The 19,686-nt window shown below is 44.8% G+C and overlaps 2 protein-coding genes across 2 annotated transcripts in view; one reads left to right on the top strand and one right to left on the bottom strand.

Moving 5' to 3' along the window:
- Nucleotides 1–6,223, top strand: part of STX3 (syntaxin 3) — a 95,632-nt gene extending 89,409 nt beyond the window's left edge. Inside the window, exons 10-11 of the mRNA XM_070383263.1 lie at nt 4,400–4,462; nt 5,874–6,223. Of these exons, the coding sequence (XP_070239364.1) occupies nt 4,400–4,462; nt 5,874–5,888 (78 nt within the window). The 3' untranslated portion in view covers nt 5,889–6,223. The remainder of the gene's footprint in view (nt 1–4,399; nt 4,463–5,873) is intronic.
- Nucleotides 4,533–19,390, bottom strand: TCN1 (transcobalamin 1). The gene is made up of 9 exons (XM_005906423.3): nt 19,241–19,390; nt 16,619–16,798; nt 15,505–15,645; nt 13,436–13,591; nt 12,044–12,222; nt 8,885–9,068; nt 6,809–6,992; nt 5,086–5,204; nt 4,533–4,781 (listed from the first exon to the last, which is right to left on the bottom strand). The coding sequence occupies exons 1-9, from the start codon at nt 19,317–19,319 to the stop codon at nt 4,720–4,722; spliced, it is 1,284 nt and encodes a 427-aa protein (XP_005906485.2). The 5' UTR covers nt 19,320–19,390; the 3' UTR covers nt 4,533–4,719.
- Nucleotides 19,391–19,686: the final 296 nt, after the last annotated feature.

The raw sequence follows: 19,686 nt of genomic DNA, 5'->3' as shown, positions 1-19,686 counted from the left end.
GTGGGCTGCTGTCTATGGGGTCGCACAGAGTCGGGCACGACTGAAGCGACTCAGCAGCAGCAGCAGAAGCAAGCCAGTACAGTTGTAGTTTGTTACAGCAGCAGTAAGAATCTCATACAGGATTGGGAGCCAGCAAGATGCTGACCTCGGGTTCCACAGCCTGCCATAACCATCCTGAGATAACCCATGCACCCTTGATGCATCTTCTCTTTGAACATCCACTTTCTTGTACATTACCTCTTACAGCCATGGTTGCTTCATGTTGACACAACTGTTTCCATTTGCAAATAACTTCCAGAACAGGAACCACAGAGTCTACAGTTTCTTCAGCAGCATGTTTTGACAGTCTTTGGCTAACTCTTGACTGGACTTCTTTCTTTCTTTGTTTTTTCCTGTGCCTCATTTTTTGGTATCAAAGTACCCAGAGTCTCTCTGGATATCTGAAAGGTTTATTTGTGTTAATTACTTCTTTGCAGGCATAAATTTCTGCCTTCAGACTCAATCTAGGTTCTGATATAATCCCAAACTATAAGAGCTTCTCAGAATGCAAGTGTGGCCAGAACTAAGTTTCACTTACCAATATTAGTGAAATCCTAAAGGAATGTTATTCCATTGACCTTCTTGTCTGTTTCTGAGATTGAGGCCATTTCTATTAGACAGCAGTGTTACTGCCTTCTACTTAGAGACCACTGACTGGAAGAAACTCATCTGTATCTGCCAGAAATTGAGGCTCGCTGTGCTGCAGGGAAGTGCTGGAAAGCACAGTGCATGAAGTGAGGTTTGATACTTTACCCACTCAGAATCAAAAGAGAATCGCAAAGAAAGTGACTTTCGTGCTGTGATGGCATAGTGTTTGATTCCATGTTGATATACTGAGGAGATTAATTTCTTATACCACTTTTGGGAAAAATCAGTCTAAAGAAATTGGGTAACAGGAAAACTTGGCCGTGGAGTACAAAATGAAGCAGGGCAAAGGCTAACAGAGTTTTGTCAAGAGAATACACTGGTCATAGCAAACACCCTCTTCCAACAACCCAAGGGAAGACTCTACACATGGACATCACCAGATGGTCAGTACTGAAATCAGATTGATTATATTCTTTGCAGCCAAAGATGGAGAAGCTCTATACAGTCAGTAAAAACAATACTGGGAGCTGACTGTGGCTCAGATCATGAATTCCGTATTGCTAAATTCAAACTTACATTGAAGAAAGTAGGAAAAACCACTAGACCATTCAGGTATAACCTCAGTCAAATCCCTTATGATTATACAGTGGAAGTGAGAAATAGATTCGAGGGTTTAGATCTGATAGACAGAGTGCCTGAAGAACTATGGACAGAGGTTTGTGACATTGTACAGGAGGCAGTGATCAAGACCATCCCCAAGAAAAAGAAATGCAAAAAGGCAAAATGGTTGTCTGATGAGGCCTTACAAATAGTTGAGGAAGGAAGAGAAGTGAAAGGCAAAGGAGGAAAGGAAAGATATACCATTTGAATACTGAGTTCCAAAGAATAGCAAGGAGAGAGAAGAAAGCTTTCCTCAGTGATCAATGCAAAGAAATAGAGGAAAACAATAGAATGGGAAAGACTAGAGATCTCTTCAAGAAAATTAGAGATACCAAGGGAACATATCATGCAAAGATGGGCTCAATAAAGGATGGAAATGGTAGGGACCTAATAGAAGCAGATGATCTTAAGAAGAGGTGGCAAGAATACATAGAAGAACTATATAAAAAAGATCTTCATGACTCACATAACCATGATGGTGTGATCACTCACCTAGAGCCAGACATCCTGGAATTCGAAGTTAAGTGGGCCTTAGGAAGCATAACTGCAAACAAAGCTAGTGGAGGTGATGGAATTCCAGTTGAGCTATTCCAAATCCTAAAAGATGATGCTGTGAAAGTACTGCACTCAATATGCTAGCAAATTTGGAAAACTCAGTAGTGGCCACAGGACTGGAAAAGGTCAGTTTTCATTCCAGTCCCAAAGAAAGGCAATGTCAAATAATGTTCAAACTACCTCACAATTGCACTCATCTCACAAGCTAGCAAAGTAATGCTCAAAATTTTCCAAACCAGGCTTCAACAGTACGTGAACCATGTAGTTCCAGATGTTCAAGCTGGTTTTAGAAAAGGCAGAGGAACCAGAGATCCAATTGCCAACATCCGATGGATCATTGAGAAAGCAAGAGAGTTCCAGAAAACATCTACTTCTGCTTTATTGACTACGCCAAAGCATTTGACTGTGTGGATTACAACAAACTGGAAAATTATTCAAGAGATGGGAATACCAGACTACCTGACCTGCCTCTTGAGAAAATTTGTATGCAGGTCAGGAAGCAACAGTTGGAACTGGACATGGAACAACAGACTGGTTCCAAATAGGAAAAGGAGTACGTCAAGGCTATATATTGTCACCCTGCTTATTTAACTCATATGCAGAGTACATCATGAGAAACTCTGGGCTGGAAGAAGCACAAGCTGGAATCAAGATTGCCGGGAGAAACATCAATAACCTCAGATATGCAGATGACACCACCCTTATGGCAGAAAGTGAAGAGGAACTAAAAAGCCTCTTGATGAAAGTGAAAGAGGAGAGTGAAAAAGTTGGCTTAAAGTTCAACATTCAGAAAACGAAGATCATGGCATCGGGTCCCATCACTTCATGGCAAATAGATGGGGAAACAGTGGAAACAGTGTCAGACTTTATTTTTCTGGGCTCCAAAATCACTGCAGATGGTGACTGCAGCCATGAAATTAAAAGATGCTTGCTCCTTGGAAGAAAAGCTATGACCAACCTAGATAGCATATTGAAAAACAGAGACATTACTTTGCCAACAAAGGTCCATCTAGTCAAAGCTATGTTTTTTCCAGTAGTCATGTATGGATGTGCGAGTTGGACTATAAAGAAAGCTGAGCGCCAAAGAATTGATGCTTTTGAACTGTGGTGTTGGAGAAGACTCTTGAGAGTCCCTTGAACTGCAAGGAGATCAAACCAATCAGTTCTGGGAGATCAGTCCTGAATATTCATTGGAAGGACTGATGCTGAAGCTAAAGCTCCAGTACTTTGGCCACCTGATTCGAAGAACTGACTCATCAGAAAAGACCCTGATCCTGGGGAAAGTTTGAAGGCAGGAGGATAAGGGGATGACAGAGGATGAGATGGTTCAACAGAGATGAGTTTGAGCAAGCTCAGGGAGGGAGTGAAGGACAGGGAAGCCTGGTGTGCTGCAGCCTGTGGGGTTGCAAAGAGTCAGACACGACTGAGCCACCGAACAACAACAATCTTAAGCCATTATTCTCCAATTTCACGTAGACTGTGTAGTCTATAAAGATATCTGACAGTGGGCACCCCGTGCTCACAGAACCGTGGAAGTCCCCCTGCGTCTAACTGAGTTTTCAGGATGTCACGCAGACCCCAGAGGATGGAATCCATTGCTGTCCAGCTGAGAAGAACTCTTTCACATCTGGTTCGTGAAGACCAGGGCAAGGTTGGACCTGAGAGTGGACGATCAGTGCCCACAAGCAGTGAGCAGGAGGAGCGTTCAGCCCCTGACCGTGAAGCAGGGTTGCCGGTCGAGGGGAGGAAAGAAGAGAATCTTGAAAACACAAGGAGAAATGAGGGAGATGTTGCCGCACCGAGTTCACATTTCGACCTGCAGGCCTCTTCCTTTTGGAGGCTATTATCAAATTTTTTTAAAGATTTTGTTTTGATGTGGGCCATTTGTAAGGTCTTTATTAAATGTGTTATAATGCCGCTCCTGTTTTCGCTGTCTGGCCGTGAGACGCGGGCGGCCTTAGGTCCCACCCAGAGATCGAGTGTGCGCCGCGGCGCTGGGGGTGGCGTCTCAGCCTCGGCCCGCCGGGGCGTCCCGTGCAGGCGACTTTGTGGGTTGCTTTGTGCTTCATCTGAAGAACCTTTGGCGTCTCGAAGGCGTCTGGTTCGTGCCCGGATGTGCCCGTAGCTCAGGTACTCAGTATACGGTGTAACCCAGTTCACGCTCAGACGTGATTCAACTGTTTTTTTTTTAGGTGAGCTCTGCTGAACTGAACATTGGAGTCATTTCTGTTTTTGCATGTGGATTTGGTGATGTGCCTATGAGAGTGATTTTCATGGTGAAATAAGAGAGGTGGGACCTCTGGGAGGCAGCTGGCGATGGGGATGAAACGCTTCCTCAGACCTTGTGCGCTGACTTTTATGGATAGGCCTCCCATTTTACTTCATCTAGGGCAGTATTTTTCTCTACCCACCCGCTGCCTATATGAGGCCAATGTGCCTCCTCAGTTCCTCCCTTGCCCTGGGTCTCAGAGAGCTCAGTCTCCCCAGAGACGCCTGCTGGACCTCACTGGTTGCTGCTGCAGCATTTGACTTAGAACCTTCTCTCCATCTCCCCCAGTTGCCCAACGTCACCCAGAGAGCGAGCAGGGGAACCGTGAGCAGAACTCAACTTCTCAGACAGGTGGGTCTAATCTTTTTCACTTCGCTTCTTCCTGAGGTAGTCTTCCCTCTAACAGTAATTCCCTTTGGTGTTAAATGATTAGAACATGCTCTTTTTGTATAGCTGTTGGTCTTTTATTGGACACTCAAAGAGAGAAGTAGAGGTTATTGATGTGCTGTGAGGATTGAGATATAAATGAAAAGGAACATGTAAGATCAATTTCCACATAGAACTGTACCACAAAAGGCTCAGACCCAGCTGAGGAAGGTTTGAATTTATTAGTATTTGCTCCAACGAACCTCCAAATTGTCTCCATTTTGGACAACATGACTCCCAGCTCCTGAAAAGGAAGAAGGAGATGTGGGTCCAATGATTTGATCATCAAATCATCAAATAATGGATCTGGCTCTCCCAGACCCTTGGAGAAGGAAACGGCGACCCCCTCCACCACGTGTTCTTGCCTGGGAGGTCCCACGGACAGAGGAGCCTGGCGGACTGCAGTCCATGGGGCCACAGAGAGTCAGACATGACTGCGAGACTGAGTATACTCTCATACCCTTGGCGCGTCCCCCCGAAGCGCACACTCACACGTGATCGCTCCGGGCACCTCACTCTGCAAGGCCATTTCTCGTCCTCCTCCTTACCTTGGCTCAGTGGCTGGCCATTGCTCAGAAGCTTCCAGTAGGTCCTGTCATTACTGTTGGCCTTTATGCCCTGAACAGAGGTGATGTAGGGGCCCCACGAGGTCTCCTCCACTGTGAAGCTGTGGGGAACAGCGAGTTGGTACATGGATTCAGGATGTTCAAAGGCAACTCTCCCGCGGGCACTTCTTCTATGCACCTAAGAATCACTGGAAGACATTACACAGACCGCCTGGCCTTCTTCCCAGATTCCTTGATTCTGGAGATCTGGGCCGGAACCAGGAATCTGCATGTTTTATCAGCATTCTAGGTCATTCTGAGGCAGGCAGTCTACAATCCATGCAAATTATAGAAACACTGCCCGTGGTTTCTGCCCCTGTCTCCTGCCATAGTAGACACTTCGCCATCAACGGTTCCCAATCTTCTACCCAAGACAGTAACAGTTTGAAGATGCTAACAGTACTAGAAAGTGTTAACCGGTTGTCCTAGAGGTTCTCAGAAAAAAGGAAAGGATAATTTAATGGTTCATGTTTACTGATTAAGAAGTGACATAATTGATATTTGTTTCATATTCATTAGTCAGATTTTTCTACCTTCCTGGAAACACTTGAAAACAGGCTTTATAATGATATATACACACAGATACATATTTTCTTGTATATGATTTTCTCTGTTGCATCTTAGAGCATGTTATTAGACACAAGAAATGCCAGTTAGGCTTAAGGATCCATTTAAGCCATATTTTTCAGAGGTGAAGTCAATATCTTCATTTTAATATTTAACCTCTCTAGGCCAGGGAGCCTTGACTGAGTCCCTGAATCTCCTCTAAGGTGGAAGCGGCCTGGAGAAGCTCCCCAGTCTCTGTGAAACCTCAGATTTAAATGACAAGTCTTGCACTCACAGATTTAGAGAATGAACTCATGGTTACCAGGGGGAAATGGTGGCTGGTGGAGGTGGGCGGCATAGACTGAGAGTTTGCAATCGACAAGTACACGCTGCTGTATGTAAAACAGAGAACCAACAGGGACCTGCTGTACAGCAGAGGGAACTCTGCTCAACAGTCTGTAAGAGCCTAAATGGGAGAAGAATTTGAAAAAAAGTAGATAATTTTATGGGTATCTGAATCACTTTGCTGTATACCTGTAACTAACACATCACTGTTAATCAACTATATGCCAATATAAAATAAAAAAAAAAACAAATGACACATTTTATGCATTTGTTCATTTTCTGGGATGAGAATTCCACTCATCTGACTTTCAAAGGGGTCAGTGATTAAAAACCAATTAAAACCCACTATTCTGGACACAAAATGTCTGACTTAGATTCTGTTAATTGAAGGAGTTCTGCTGACAGAAGAGAGATCCCTGGTACTTACTGTCTGTCTATTAATACCTGCTATGTGCTGGGAGAGGAAGCATTTCACCTCCCTTTTTAAACTCCATGCTGTGCCATGAGGATGAGCAGCACAGCTACTAACTGAGAAGTGTTTTAAAGGTACATTGCACTCTGGTGCGGATGTGTTCCTGCTGAGTCATAATCACATTAAATTCCTTAACCTTAGGTTAGCTATTGGGCTTCCCTCATAGCTCAGGTGGTAAAGAACCTGCCTGCAATGCAGGAGACCTGGGTTCGATTCCTGGGTTGGGAAGATGCCCTGGAGAAGGGAAAGGCTCCCCACTCCAGTGTTCTGGCCTGGAGAATTCCGTGGACTATATAGACATACCGAAATAGGGTCTCATTTTTCTCCTGAGCAGCCTTCATCACGTCGAGGAAGACAGAACCCTTTCTCACAGTGACTTCAGTGTGACTTGTCTTGTTGATTCGCACAGAGTATTTGACTAAGATATTCAAGGGTGCGGTTGTAGGTGTCACAGTACCAGGCTTTTCAGTGGAGGTGTTGAATTTGACTGGCAGAGATAGAAAAGTAGAGGAGAAATATTATTCAGAAGAATAAAAACTATGTCAGAGTCTGCACACCTCTCCAAGGCTATGCAACAACTCTTTCCCCGTCAATGCGGAAGAGGGTTTATACCAGAAGCCCGGATCAGCAATCGGGGGGTGGGGGTGAGTGGGTATCTCGCAGACGACTAAAGCACAAATTAAAACCGGATACTCACCGGCTTGTGAAGGCTTGTGTTTGCCTCAACTTTCAGCTGTTGCAGCAAATCAGTTGCCCCATTTCCCATTTCTCACAGAGGCTCCTGATTGTTCTTTTTTTTTTTTTTGCATTGGTGCAGCATACAATAATGCTTCCCCCCTTTCTTTTCTTTTTTTTTGTGTGCTTTTTGATTTTTTTCCTTTTTGTGATTTTAAAAACTAAGTCATTTATTAATGTGTTTGTTTTTGGCTGTGCTGGGTCTTTGCTACTGCAGGCCTTCCTCTAGATGCGGTGAGTGGGGTGGCTGCCTCTAGTCACAGGTGAGAACGCTCCCTGCTCCTTGCTGTGGCTTCTCTGGTTGAGGACACAGGCTCCAGGGCGCGCGGGCTCCGGGAGTTGCGGCTTCCAGGCTCTAGAGCGCAGGCTCAGGAGTCGCGGTACGTGGGTGCCCCTCAGCACGTGGGGTCGTCCCAGGTCAGGGATTGAACCCATGTCTCCTGCACTGGCAGGTGGATCCCATATGACTGAGCCACCAGGGAAGCCCCTGGGCCTTTTAACTTTTTATTGAAGTATTGACACACAACCTTATGTTAGTTTCACATGTAAAACACGATTCAACATTTATCTACACGAGGAAATGATCAGCACTGTGACTCCAGTAACCATCTGTCACCATACAAAGTTACGACAACATTGTTGACTATGTTCTGGATGCTGTACACTATATTGCCATGAAGTATTTATTTTATGACAGGAAGTCTGTCTCTCTTAGCATCCTTCCCCTATTTTTCCCAACCCCTGCCTTTTTATTTATTAACATTTATAGAGAACATTACATGCCAGGCACTGTGTGCTAACTATTTTGCATGAATTATCTTCTTCAGTCCTTATTAGTGCCTGCTACATACTATTATCATTGGCATTTCTTATAGTAGAAAACTTTTAAACTTAGGGTTTTGTCCAAGTTCCCTAAACCTATATGTGGCTGAACCAGAAATGACCAAGACAGAAGGAAAAGTCTCCTCTCTTTATACCTGTTGCAAAATTAGTGGTTTGATTAATGGTTCAAGCTGTAATTTTCTTATAACACTGCCACATTCTTTCCCCATTAACGTCATGTCTCTGGGTGCTCATGCATCGAGCCTAATGAAAAGCCAGAGACGTTATACTTTTTGGGTTGGGAATGATGCTCAGAAAATCTCTCTGCATCCAGCAATTAGAAAGCACCGCTTGAGAGACGGACACCCTTTAGTCACTTTCCAGCTGGCTTCGTGGCAAAGAATCCACCTGCCAATGCAGGAGACGCAGGAGACGCTGGTTTAATCCCTGGGCAGGGAAGATCCCCTGGAGCAGGAAATGGCAACTCACTCCAGCATTCTTGCCTGGGAAATGACATGAACAGAGGAGCCTGCTGGGACAGTCCAGGGGGTCCCAAAGAGTGGGACACGACTCAGCAAGCACGCTTATCCGTTAATCAACACTGCCTTGTTGTCAGTGTTTGAACCAAGAACAGCGTCTGCTACCCTAATAAGGACAAATCCTCTGGCAGTTACGGTCCCTGATGGCGTGGAGGACTGAGTTCTGTCTGGGACCTGTTATACTGTTCCCAGACAGGTCTAACTGGTTCCTGAGGCCATCTCAGTCTTACACATTTTGAGTGTTACACTGAAAGGCAAAACAGTTTGTTCATTAGTGCTATACCTGGATTGAGGCCACAAGAAGGGTTGGTGACATCCAGATAGGTCTTTCCCATCAAGGCAGGTAAGATCTGGGCTGCAGTAATCGGCAAGTAAAATGCTCCCCGAGAAATGTTGTCAAATACTGCACGTAGAGTTTCTCTGCAATTTGCTTCATTTTTGTAATAGTCCGATGAGACAAAGAGAGCCTAGTGTGTGTGTGTGTGTGTGTGTGTATGAGAGAGAGAGAGAGAGAGAAGGGGAGAAAATGAGAATGAATGGGAGAGACTTCACATCATGGGAAAGCTTGAATCTAATTTAGTAAACATGGGAACCACCTTAGACCACTAAGGTACCTTTTAAGAAGCTTATACGCTAGTTTGGGTGGGGAGGTGGGGATTGTTTAATCACTCAAGCTTTCACAGCGCCAATGAGAACAGTCTTTCTCTACCGTATTTACTCTTTATCTTATTGCTGACACTGAAACCATATGAGATAGTCTTAACTATGACATAGTGTTAACCAAATAGTGTTAACAGATTCTTGTAAAGGAGTCCCTAAGATGAAGGCCCTAAGACCAGTGTCTCCAACCCCCAGTCCCACCCTGAGGACTACACAGCAGGGGGTGAGCAGCAGGCAAATCAGGGAAGCTTCCTTTACCCCTCCCCATCACCCACCTTACCTCCTGAACCTCCACTTGGGTTACTGTCTGAACTGTCCCCCCACCCTCTTCCATGGAAAAATGGAATTGTCTTTCATGAAACTGGCTCCTGGTGCCAAAAAGGTTGGGGACCTCTGCCCTAAGAGAAGGGCTTCCCTGATAGCTCAGCTGGTAAAAAATCTGCCTGCAATGCAGGAGACCCTGGTTCAATTCCTGGGTTGGGAAGATCCCCTGGCGAAGGGATAGGCGACCCACTCCAGTATTCTTGGGCTTCCCTGGTGGCTCAGCTGGTAAAGAATCTGCCCGCAATGCGGGAGACCTGGGTTTGATCCCTGGGTCGGGAAGATCCCCTGGAGGAGGGCATGGCAACCCACTCCAGTGTTCTGGCCTGGAGAATTCCATGGACAGAGGAGCCTGGCAGGCTACCGTCCACGGGGTTGCAGAGTCAGACACGACTGAGCGACTAAGCACAGCACAAGCCTATGAGAAGCGTCTAGCAGCACGGTCTTTCTGAAGGGGAAGAGCTCTTAAACATTAGTGAGACAGACGAAGCTTCGGCAGAGAAGGCGATAGGTAAACAGGGCTCGGAGCTACGATGGCGTCTCAGCAGGAACATGCGGAGGTGAGCATGTGACTGAAGGGGACAACGTAGGAACGGCCAGGGCCAGGCCTCTTTGCGGTGAGAGTGTCTGAGTTTCAGTAAGACCCACAGAGGATGCCTCTTGGCTTCGGAGGACCGGTGTAGAGAGGACATGCAGAGCATGGCGGGAGCCAGCCTGGAGAAGAGGGCTGGAGCCGGGTCGGCAGCCCCTGAAGGTCCTGGGTGGTTTCTGGACAGTGGGAAGTCTCAGAGGTTCTTGAACAGAAACGCTCCAGGCAGCAGGTGTGAACTGGACTCAAGGGGCAGCATTACAGGGCAGGAACATTTAAGAGGGTATTAATTAATTTTCTGGGAAATCCCATGGACGGAGGAGCCTGGGGGCTACAGTCCATGGGGTCGAAAAACAGTTGGACAGGATTCAATGACTAGACAACAACAACAGGAGTAAGACCAGGACTCAGATGGACTGAACTTGAAGATCTTGTTCTGTAGTTTCTCGAGGAAGGACAGTTCCCCTTTCCATCTTTTCTTGAAGACTCTTAAAGGTAACCAAGTGGTCAATCAGGTTTATTTATTTATTTTTTTGGTGAGTTATTAAAAACAACACAAAAAGAAAACTCACTAGGGGCTTCTCTGGTGGTCCAGGGGTTAAAACTCCGTGGGGTGGAGTGGTTGAACTTCCATGCTCTCAATGCATGGGGCACAGGTTTGATCCCTGGTCTGGGAATTAAGATCCCACATACTTTAGGACATGGCCAAAAAATAAATAAAAATTAAAAAGGTCATCCTAAGAAAACTCATCACATTATATCTTTTTATAAACAATGTGGTGGGGAAGCAGCTCTTGATCCTGCCATGAATGAATACCACCTGTAGGCTGACCAAGCCCATGCCCCACACCTGAACTGTATACTAACCAGTTGGTGTGGGACGTAAATATTAGCATTTTCTAAAAGCTCCTCCCCTCTAGGTAAATCAGATGTGCACCCAGAACAGGAAACCACTGCTTTATATTAACGTCTAGCATAGCAAGTGCAAAGAGGAACAATACGGACAGTCTTTAAGACTGGACCCTTATTTACATCGCCATCATCTTGTCGTTTTCCGCAGGAGCCCTGTGCCGGCTGGGCTGAACACTCTGATCTTCCTGAATTACGGGATGCACCTCTGCGCTTTTGTCCTTGCTTCTTCTCTCCCTATGAAAATCCTCTCATCCCGGGTCAGCCTGGCAGACCCCAGTTCATACCAAAGACTTGGTGAAATCCCTTCTTCCCCCATGTGCTTTTCCTCATCTCTTCTTGTATCTACCCCTTAGAGTTGAGCTGAACAGTGACTAAACTCAGGAATAAATTCTTGGTCTTCAAAGAGCATATACAGGACAGTGCCAGCACTGAGTGTGAGTTCTGACACCAACTATTCTGGTCCCATCGCCTCTCCATCACTCTTTGGCTTTGTTCTATTAGGCGATTGACTGGAACTCTGTGATTCATGCTCTTATTCCAGGAAATGGAGGTAATAATTATTTCTCCACTGGGTGGTTGTGCTTTAGTGCCTTAATGTCAATAACTATCAGCTGCTTTACTGCTGCTGCCACTTCTTATTTCCATAGCAACGACCTACTTTGGGAGGTTAGATGAAACACTGAACAGTGGTATGTGGTAAAGCGGGAAATGACATGTTGAAAAACAACAAAATAGATTGCAGTAGGCAGCAGCATTTCTTAATGCAGGCAGGAAAAGCCGCACAGAAACACTGGATGCGGAGGTAAAGCAGAGGGGGTACATTGCAGGCAGGGAGGGAATCACGTGATTAAAACAAAGTCAGGTGGATCGTAAGTCCTCAGGAGACCAAGAGGGAAGGCGGAAGATGCTGCTTTCTGCCGTGACCCCGTTCTCTGTCTCCTGGTTTGCCTTCTGACTTACCTGCATAGCTTCTCCCGTGCTAAATATGTTTCCAAAGAGACCCTGTTTTCTCTCAGCCTGGATCTTGTTTGCCAGTGACTCCACGTAATTACTGATTTTACCCTCTGCGTTCATGTCCATCTTCTTTTGTGTATTCTTCTGCACACATGTTAAAGCAAGAACAGCCATCGCTCCAGTATCTGTCAGGAAGCAAAACACTGGTGACCGAGTGACTAAGCCTCCTGGGTTCCCCCTGGACTGAGTGGTTTCCTGGTATGTGGGACTTTCAAAATTAACAATAGGAGGACTCCAGGCAGAACGGGGTGCTTGGTCATGTTAGTTAATGATGCAAGAGAAGAATTTCCAGATACAGTAGCCATCCTCTTGCCCTGACCTCTCAAGTATGTTGAGATTCCTTCCTATGTGATAACCACGAGCTTTGCAAGAACTCACATCTTAGTCATAGAAACACATATCGATTTGTCGGTGCAAACACACAAACAGTCTGCTTTTACGTCGTGGGTGTTCTCATCTTTTTTGTCTTTCAGCCACGTTGGCAAAGAAATTGAGAAAACCGAGGATGATACACCAAACAAAAATGTCTCTAAATTTCCAAGTTCTTCATTAGACTGATTAGAAAATAGCACTTAGGAGAACTGTTTATTCAATAAACACCCTTGATGGGGGGGCGGATATGGCGAGAGATTAGAAGAATGAGGATAAGACCTGTTTTTCTGGCTCATTTCTTGGTTCCTTCTGTTTTCTTTAGGTCTGGTGCCTTCCCTCTCATAGGAAGAGAAATACAAGAAATTCACATTCTCCTTTTTACTCTGAGACACTGGATGGTGACTTTCTTAGAGCTTCTTGGAGAAAAATGAGTTTGTGGATCTGTCTAAAAGGGCCTTCTTTTTGGATGTGTAAGCTAATCCAGTGGGAAATTTCTGGTCCTTTTCCATGATGGATACACACTTTATTGATCAAAATATTGCATCTTACCACATGTAAGCCCACACATCCAAATGATCCCAATGGGTTAGAGAAAGATGCAGGGTTGAGATAGGTGAATTCCACCGCATTCCTTTTCTGTAACATTTATGCTTCCTAAGATGTCTTATCTGATAATCCTCATGATCTATCCTCATTTTACAAGTGGGAAAATTAAACTTGAGAGCTAACATCCATTGGCTACTCAGAGAAAAGGGGGAGGAGGAACTGGGCCCTTTTACTGTACTGCACATCTACAAAGATGCTTAGAAACCATCCCATATCCATTCTTCTAAAAAATCCTCTTCTGAGAAGACTAGGGTAGTGAGGAAAGAAAAACTCATGCACTTATTGGTAGAAAAATATAAAAGACAAGGCCTCCTGGTGCCCATGTCCTTGAAACCAAGGGAATTGGGTTTAATGACTTACCTACTGAGAACTGGTCCCCAAAATAATAGTTCTTATTTTCAGGAGTGAAGTAACAGGTAACACTGGTGACTGAATAGCTGCCGTTGAACAGACACAAGGCCAGCAGGGCCAGGCTGAGCTGGTAGTAGTTGGTCAGTGGGTTGCCGTCATGTGCCTCTGTCAGGGAGAGAAGCAACACCTTACTGACGCAGGTGGTCCTGGAACAGTACATTTTAAGCTTATTTCTACTTACTCTATCTCCATTTCTTTACATTTAAAGAGAGGTGAGTAAGAGAGGGGAGAGATTGCTCAGAGAAACCGCAAACTTGAGGCACTTAAAGGCTTTTAAGGTCCACCAAGGGGCTCCCTGGTGGCTCAGACAGTACAGAATCTGCCTGCAACGCAAGAGACCCGAGTTCGATCCCTGGGTCAGGAAGATCCCCTGGAGAAGGGAACAGCTACCCACTCAAGTATTCTGGCCTGGAGAATCCCATGGACAGAGGAGCCTGGCAGGCTACAGTCCACGGGGTCGCAGTGTCAGACATGACTGAACAGCTAACACTTTCACTTTCAAGGGCCACCAAATTCAACTCAACTCCTTTTATTTTATGCCAGAGGCAATTCAGCATTAAAGAGATAAAAATCCTGTTCTCCCAGCAATCCCACTCCTGGGCATGTATCCTGAGAAAACGCTGATTCAAAAAGATCTGTGCATCCCAGTGTTCATTGCAGCATGATTTACAACAGCCAGGACATAGAAGCAAGCTGACAGAGGAGTGTATAATGAAGATGTGGCACATATATACGATAGAATATTACTAAGCCATCAGAAAGAGCGGAATAATGCCATCTGCAACAACATGGATGGGTGCAGAGATTCTCATACTGAGTTAAGTCAGACACAGAGAGACAAACAGCATATCATATCACTTATGTGTGGAATCTGAGGAAAGGTACAAATGAGCCTATTTACAGAGCAGAAGTAGAGTCATAGATGTAGAAAACAAACTTATGGCTATACCAAGGGATAAGTGCGTGGGGAGGGATAAATTGGAGACTGGGATTGACATATGGACAGTCACGTCCAACTCCTTGCAACCCCGTGGACTGTAGCCTCTGTCCGTGGAATTCTCCAGGCAAGCGTACTGGAGCAGCCGCGCAAGGCTGCACCCGGGCCTGGCACATGGTGTGTGCCCAGTCGCTCAGTCATGTCTGACTCTTCCTGACCCCCTGGACTGTAGCCCTCCAGGCTCCTCTGTCCTTGGGATTTTCTAGGCAAGAATACTGGAGTGGGTTGCCATTTCCTTCTCCAAGATTAAGCTGGGTCTCCTGCATTGCAGGCAGATTCTTTGCCATATGAGCTACCAGGGCAGCCCATATACACACTCCTGTATATAAAATAGATAACTAATGAGGACCTGCTGTAGAGCACGGGAAAGCCTACTCAACACTCGGTAATGGCCTCTAGAGGAAAAGAATCTAAAAAAAGAGTGGCAGACGGCTACTAACGTATAATCGACTCACTTTGCTGTACACCAGAACTAATACAATGTTATAAGTCAACCACACTCCAGTAAAAATGAAACAAATACTATCCTGATGCTCAGATGGTTACAGAGCTAGAACTAGAACCCAGAAATGTATCTCACTAGGAGCCCTGACGATCAACCTGATCAACCTATGTTTCAGCGCTTTTGCCCTCTTCGTTCTTGTGCTACAATCATTAGGTGTACACTTTGGTGCTTATGACACAGTGTCTCATCTTGATCAGCTGTTTCTGGTGTGATTTGTCCAAAAGCCAAGCTTCTGAAGGACTAGAGACCTGTGGCCTGTGTGTTTGCGCATGGGTGCGTGTATTTATCACCCAGTGCAAGGCAAGCTGGACGTAGGGTCAATGCTTAATTGAACATATTGGAAAAGAAAACTCTAGACACATCTGAAAGAAAGAAGAAGGGAAAGTGGTCTTCAAAGGTACAGTGAGATGAGTGGAGTGAAAAAGAGAAGGAGCGAGTAGGTAGAAACTCGATACGGTTCCGAATCAGTGGAGGAGAGACAAAGACATCGGGGGCCTCTGAGCACGTGATTCTCACCCATGTTCTGAATTTCTGCTTGGAATTTGGCTTCAAGTTTGCTAACCAGACGAGCACCACGTATAAACTCTTCATCCTGATTTTCACATGCTCCCAAACCCAGAATACCCAAGGCAAGCTCTCCCGAGGTTAACTCCATCTCTGAAAAGAAAAGTATTCAAGTTAAACAAGGTACATGCGTAGGATTTTTTTGCCTCCTGTCTCCCTTGCGATTTATATTGCTGTCACTTTGTTGTCCTGTTCTACTCTTTATTAATGTTTTATTGTCCTCTTCTTCATCCCCGGAAACAGAGCCTTTTCCAGCAGTGCTGTATAAGTGCAACCTAGACCTTGGTCTTTCCCATGAAGCTGCAGGCTCTTTCTGGAATCAAGAAATCCTTAAACAAAGAATAGAGATAGGTAAATAATAAATCCCTGGGATCTTCCTCCTTGAGGGCGCCATCTCACCAGGATAGGAATAATCGACCTGTATTTAAAATATCCAAATTCTCAGGCTCCTCCGATCCTCACAATAATATTGTTGGGTAGGTAGGGGTGGCTGTATTTTCCGCTTATGCTCATTAGAAAGCTCAGTGTTGAAATGAAAGTTTCAATGTGGACTCTGGTCTCGATTCCAGTCCACATCTCCACAACTCTATGGTCACCTCTCTGCCGTCAGCTTTCTTGGTTGTGGCCCACGCTCTTGTCTGGTCATGAACTCAACTCAATGATGTAAATCTTAAAGGATGAGAGTGTATGATTCCTTTTGCTCTTCCTATTTTCAGGGCCCAAAGAAGGAAAGCTTCACTCTACAGTAAGCGGCAGGGGGTTGAGGATTTGAGGTACCTTTTTGTCACCTCTATTAAAAAAATTTTATGTGAACTTTATTTTTAAAAAAACACCACTACATACTTGAACTAGATTAAAAAAAAATTTAGGTAACATTGGTTTATAACATTATATAAGTTTCATGTGTACAATATTTTATTTCTACTTCTGTTCATCTCAAGTTTTCTACAGCTGAGATGGATGTACCAGGGATGACTTGGACACACAATTTCTAGGACTCACTGGAGATCATCTTTATAGATGGGTAAGTCTTTCCCTAAATATTCCGGGGAACACAGGCACTCACCTCCGCTGTTTATGTCTTCTTTGATTTGTTGACTCAGCTGTTGTTCTAGGCTTTGATTCTTAATCCCAACAAGTCTCAAGGTCAACAGGACATTGAGACCTAGGGTCCCTTTGGTGTAGTTTGCATTTAGCATCGTGTTTATCAGAGGTTCTAGACGCCAGAAGTTCGTTTCATTTACCACTGTGGAAGGGAGAGAGGACATAAGAAGCGCATAGAATATTAGGGCTAAGAACAGGAATGATGTTAAAATATTTAGTAACAGATATGGCACAGACACAGGCCCACTTGGTAGCCACTGGCAATGTTGCTGGAATGATACAAGGGAGGTCTGGAGCCCCACTCTGCCATGTATTATTCTTTTGCCAGCCAGCATGGAAGTGTTAAATATTTAAACAACTGGATCAGCCTTACCATTGCGTCCTGCCTGGTAGCTCTAGTGTGTGTGTGCGAGTGCGTGTGTGCGTGTGTGCATGTGTGTTAGCCACTAAGGCCCAGAGGGTGTCCTTAAGGGGCCTTGGTAATTGGAGCTTTAACTGAGACTGCAATGCACATCTTCCAAGTCTCCACCTATAACCTAGTCTGCTTTCTGGATTCAGTCATTTTCTCCTCCATCTTCTTCTTATTCAGCTGGGTTAATCCTGACAAGAAGGAGAGAGAAGAGGAAGAAGGCAAAAGTTCTATGTGTCATTAGTGATTGACCCAGAGCTGCATTGCCTGATTGCCCAACTGGCCGGGCATCAAGATCAAGGCATTATTCAGCAGGGAGGATCCTTTGAAAAACCTTCCAGTTTTAGCCTACTGTGTGTCCAAGTCCCAGGGGCAAGGATGGAGGGGTCCTTCTATACTATGGAATTAAAAAGAGAATCCAGAGCTCCCAAGAAACCTGGAGGAGAAGAAGAGTTAACCATCACTGAAAATATTTCTCAGCATACTTTGACCATCACCTAAGAAAATCCTTCCCATCTCCAAATTGTCTCATGGGCTTGGGGAATAGTGGAAAGAATGTGAACCTTGGGCTCAGGAAGATCTTTCCTGGGGTCTTCATTCCTTAACTTACAACTGGGGGTAAGTTATGTAACTTTCCTGACTTCAAGAAGTCAAGAAATAGCCAAAGATAATGGACAAGAAACCACCAAATAAGCTCTAAGATACTGTTTGTATTATTACTTCTAGCTCAACTCGAATTTCTGTCACTATCCTTAGCGAGTCCAGGAAATGTTGTTTTTCTTGCCCACCTGCCTTTAATAGAGTCAGGAAGATCTGAACGGCATGATTGAGAAAGGTCAAGGTTTGTGACGGGCATAATTGGACAATCGTGAGTCACCTCTGAGATTCGGCTCAGCAGATTTTTTGGCACTGAAATAGACTTCTTTAGTTCCTGGTAAAGGAACAACTGAGGTCAACTTCCTTAACTACTAAAAGCAAAGTTACTTATTTTGCACTGGGAATGAAACCTCAAAAGCTCGATGGAGAACCCCTGTTCTTATGCCACAACCGAGGAAATGACAGGCCAGGAGAAAGAATTAAGAGTTGGCAGGTTCTAAGCTTTCATCTTTCCGCTGTGGGATGGACTTCTTCTTGTAGGCTAGAGAGACCAGGGAGACGTAGCCGCAGCTGGTACCACACGGTAGCATCACCTTAGGCCTGGCTCGAAGCTCAGTTCCATGGTAAAGAATTCCAAGAGAAAAATCATGAACCTGTGAGCCATATAATACTTTAAGAAATCACCCGTTTCAACAACCTTCTCTGGTTATTCTTCATTTATGGATGAAGCTAAAATGATTCATGGGACTCCCCTGTTGGTCCAGTGGTTAAAGTTCTGTGCTTCCAAAGCAGGGGTCCAGGTTCGATTCCTGGCCAGGGAACTAGATCCCACATGCCACAGCTAAGACCCAGCACAGCCAAATAAACAAATAAATAAACGTTAAAAAAGCACTGGTTCATTCAGTTACTAAGGGGTCACACTGGACCTGAGACCAGCTTTTCCTTTTCTCACTTAGCATTTTTTAATAGAATCGCACACTCTCTGGAGCCTCTACCCAAAGGAGAGATGATGGGTTTTTACCCATGTCCCATGGGGAAGAGTTGAAAAGAGGAAGATGTACAGCATAGAATATCTAAACTCAGTAAGGACAAGAGAGCAATCTTCATTATGTGAAAGGCGTTATTAACATTACTTTTTTCTGTGTAGTTACAAGGAGTTAACCCAAAACCTCTGGGTTGAAGTTCCTAAAAATAGATTGTATCTCAAAGTCACAAGGTATCTTTCCATGACCTGAAAACTTTTCTGAGATCATGAATTTTTTGTTCTTAAAAATGAACGAGAAAAGACAGTTCCTTGACAGGGCTGTTGTGGTAGAAAGGATCTCAGCCTAGGAAGAAGAGTAAACAAGTTAATACTGAATCTCTGAGCCCTCTTAGAACAACATGCATCGTAGAACTGTCCTCCGCATCTCCCGCCACCCTGTAGGTTACTCACAGAGTCCAACGACATCCAGCATTGGAACCGGGCCTTTTTCTCAGGTAACTACACGGTAGCCTCCGGGAGACTGCCATGCTGTGTTTAGCTCATAGCTCAAAATGCTCAAAGTTTAGAGCAATTTTAGCTCAAAGCATACTCACCACAGATCTGGCATAGTTGACTTGGAATAAGAGAAAAGAATAGCAGCCCCGTTAGGGGGAGCTGGCCTGATGGTCTCATCTCTTCAGCCGTGCTCAGGAATGGTGAGGTTGGGCTGGCTCTTTATGGGTGATGGACAGAGGGTACTGGGAGCTCCTCCTTCCGTTTGCCTCAGTCTCTTTTACTCAAACAAATATTGAGTAATGTCAGGAGGTGTGGTCAGGTGTATTTGCCCAAATAAAGTAATAAACAAGGAAGACTTGAAAGATACGGCTAGGGAGAATGAGGAAATAATATTTCTTTGTTCCCATCTTAAACCATTAGGGTTCAAATTCCCTTCAGTCCAATGAGAATAAATTATGTGAATGACTCTTAATGTTCCCTCTTTCCCATTTCACTCTAGATGTGTGAGCAAATTATGTTTCCTAGGAGATTAAATGTGATGGGG

The sequence above is a fragment of the Bos mutus genome, chromosome 15, assembly GCF_027580195.1.
Source record: "Bos mutus isolate GX-2022 chromosome 15, NWIPB_WYAK_1.1, whole genome shotgun sequence".
In the NCBI taxonomy this organism is placed as follows: domain Eukaryota; kingdom Metazoa; phylum Chordata; class Mammalia; order Artiodactyla; family Bovidae; genus Bos; species Bos mutus.
Note: the sequence above shows the minus strand (reverse complement) of the source record. Positions and strands in the feature narration are given on the sequence as shown.

Bases quoted from the DNA above. Each gene is read 5' to 3' on its own strand.
- TCN1 (XM_005906423.3), bottom strand. From the start codon at position 19,319: ATGAGACCATCAGGCCAGCTCCCCCTAACGGGGCTGCTATTCTTTTCT. The intron at 6,993-8,884 runs GTATAGCACTAA...TATCTCTGCCAG, and splicing joins TTCTTGTGGCCTCAATCCAG to TCAAATTCAACACCTCCACT. The intron at 4,782-5,085 runs GTAAGGAGGAGG...CTTCCTTTTCAG, and splicing joins TGGCCAGCCACTGAGCCAAG to GAGCTGGGAGTCATGTTGTC.